This window comes from Penaeus monodon, chromosome 15 (assembly GCF_015228065.2).
Source record: "Penaeus monodon isolate SGIC_2016 chromosome 15, NSTDA_Pmon_1, whole genome shotgun sequence".
Taxonomy (NCBI): Eukaryota; Metazoa; Arthropoda; class Malacostraca; order Decapoda; family Penaeidae; genus Penaeus; species Penaeus monodon.
Genome location: NC_051400.1, coordinates 24,849,865 through 24,850,112, shown reverse-complemented (window position 1 = coordinate 24,850,112; position 248 = coordinate 24,849,865). Strand labels below are relative to the sequence as shown.

The 248-nt window shown below is 54.4% G+C and overlaps 1 protein-coding gene across 1 annotated transcript in view; it reads right to left on the bottom strand.

The window, feature by feature from the left end:
- LOC119581833 (compound eye opsin BCRH1-like) overlaps positions 1-248 on the bottom strand; it is a 5,066-nt gene that overhangs the window by 2,437 nt on the left and 2,381 nt on the right. Inside the window, exon 4 of the mRNA XM_037929974.1 lies at positions 5-248. This exon is cut by the window's right edge and continues 6 nt beyond it. Coding sequence (XP_037785902.1) covers positions 5-248 — 244 coding nt within the window. The remainder of the gene's footprint in view (positions 1-4) is intronic.

Genomic DNA, 248 nt, shown 5'->3' with positions numbered 1-248 from the left:
TCACGTTGAAATCCTGCGTGAGGTAATCATAACTGCAGGAGTCCAGGATACCCTCAGGAATGTACTTTCCCCAGCCGAAGAAGGGGGGGAGAGCCCAGCCGATGGCCATGGCCCAGCAGAAGAGGCACATGAGCATCGCCTTGCCTTGGGTCAGCTTGGGACCGTTAAATCCGTTGCAGATGATGTTGTATCTGTCCCATGAAATCATTCCAAGAGTCCAAATGCTGCAGACGCCGGTCACAGCGCCT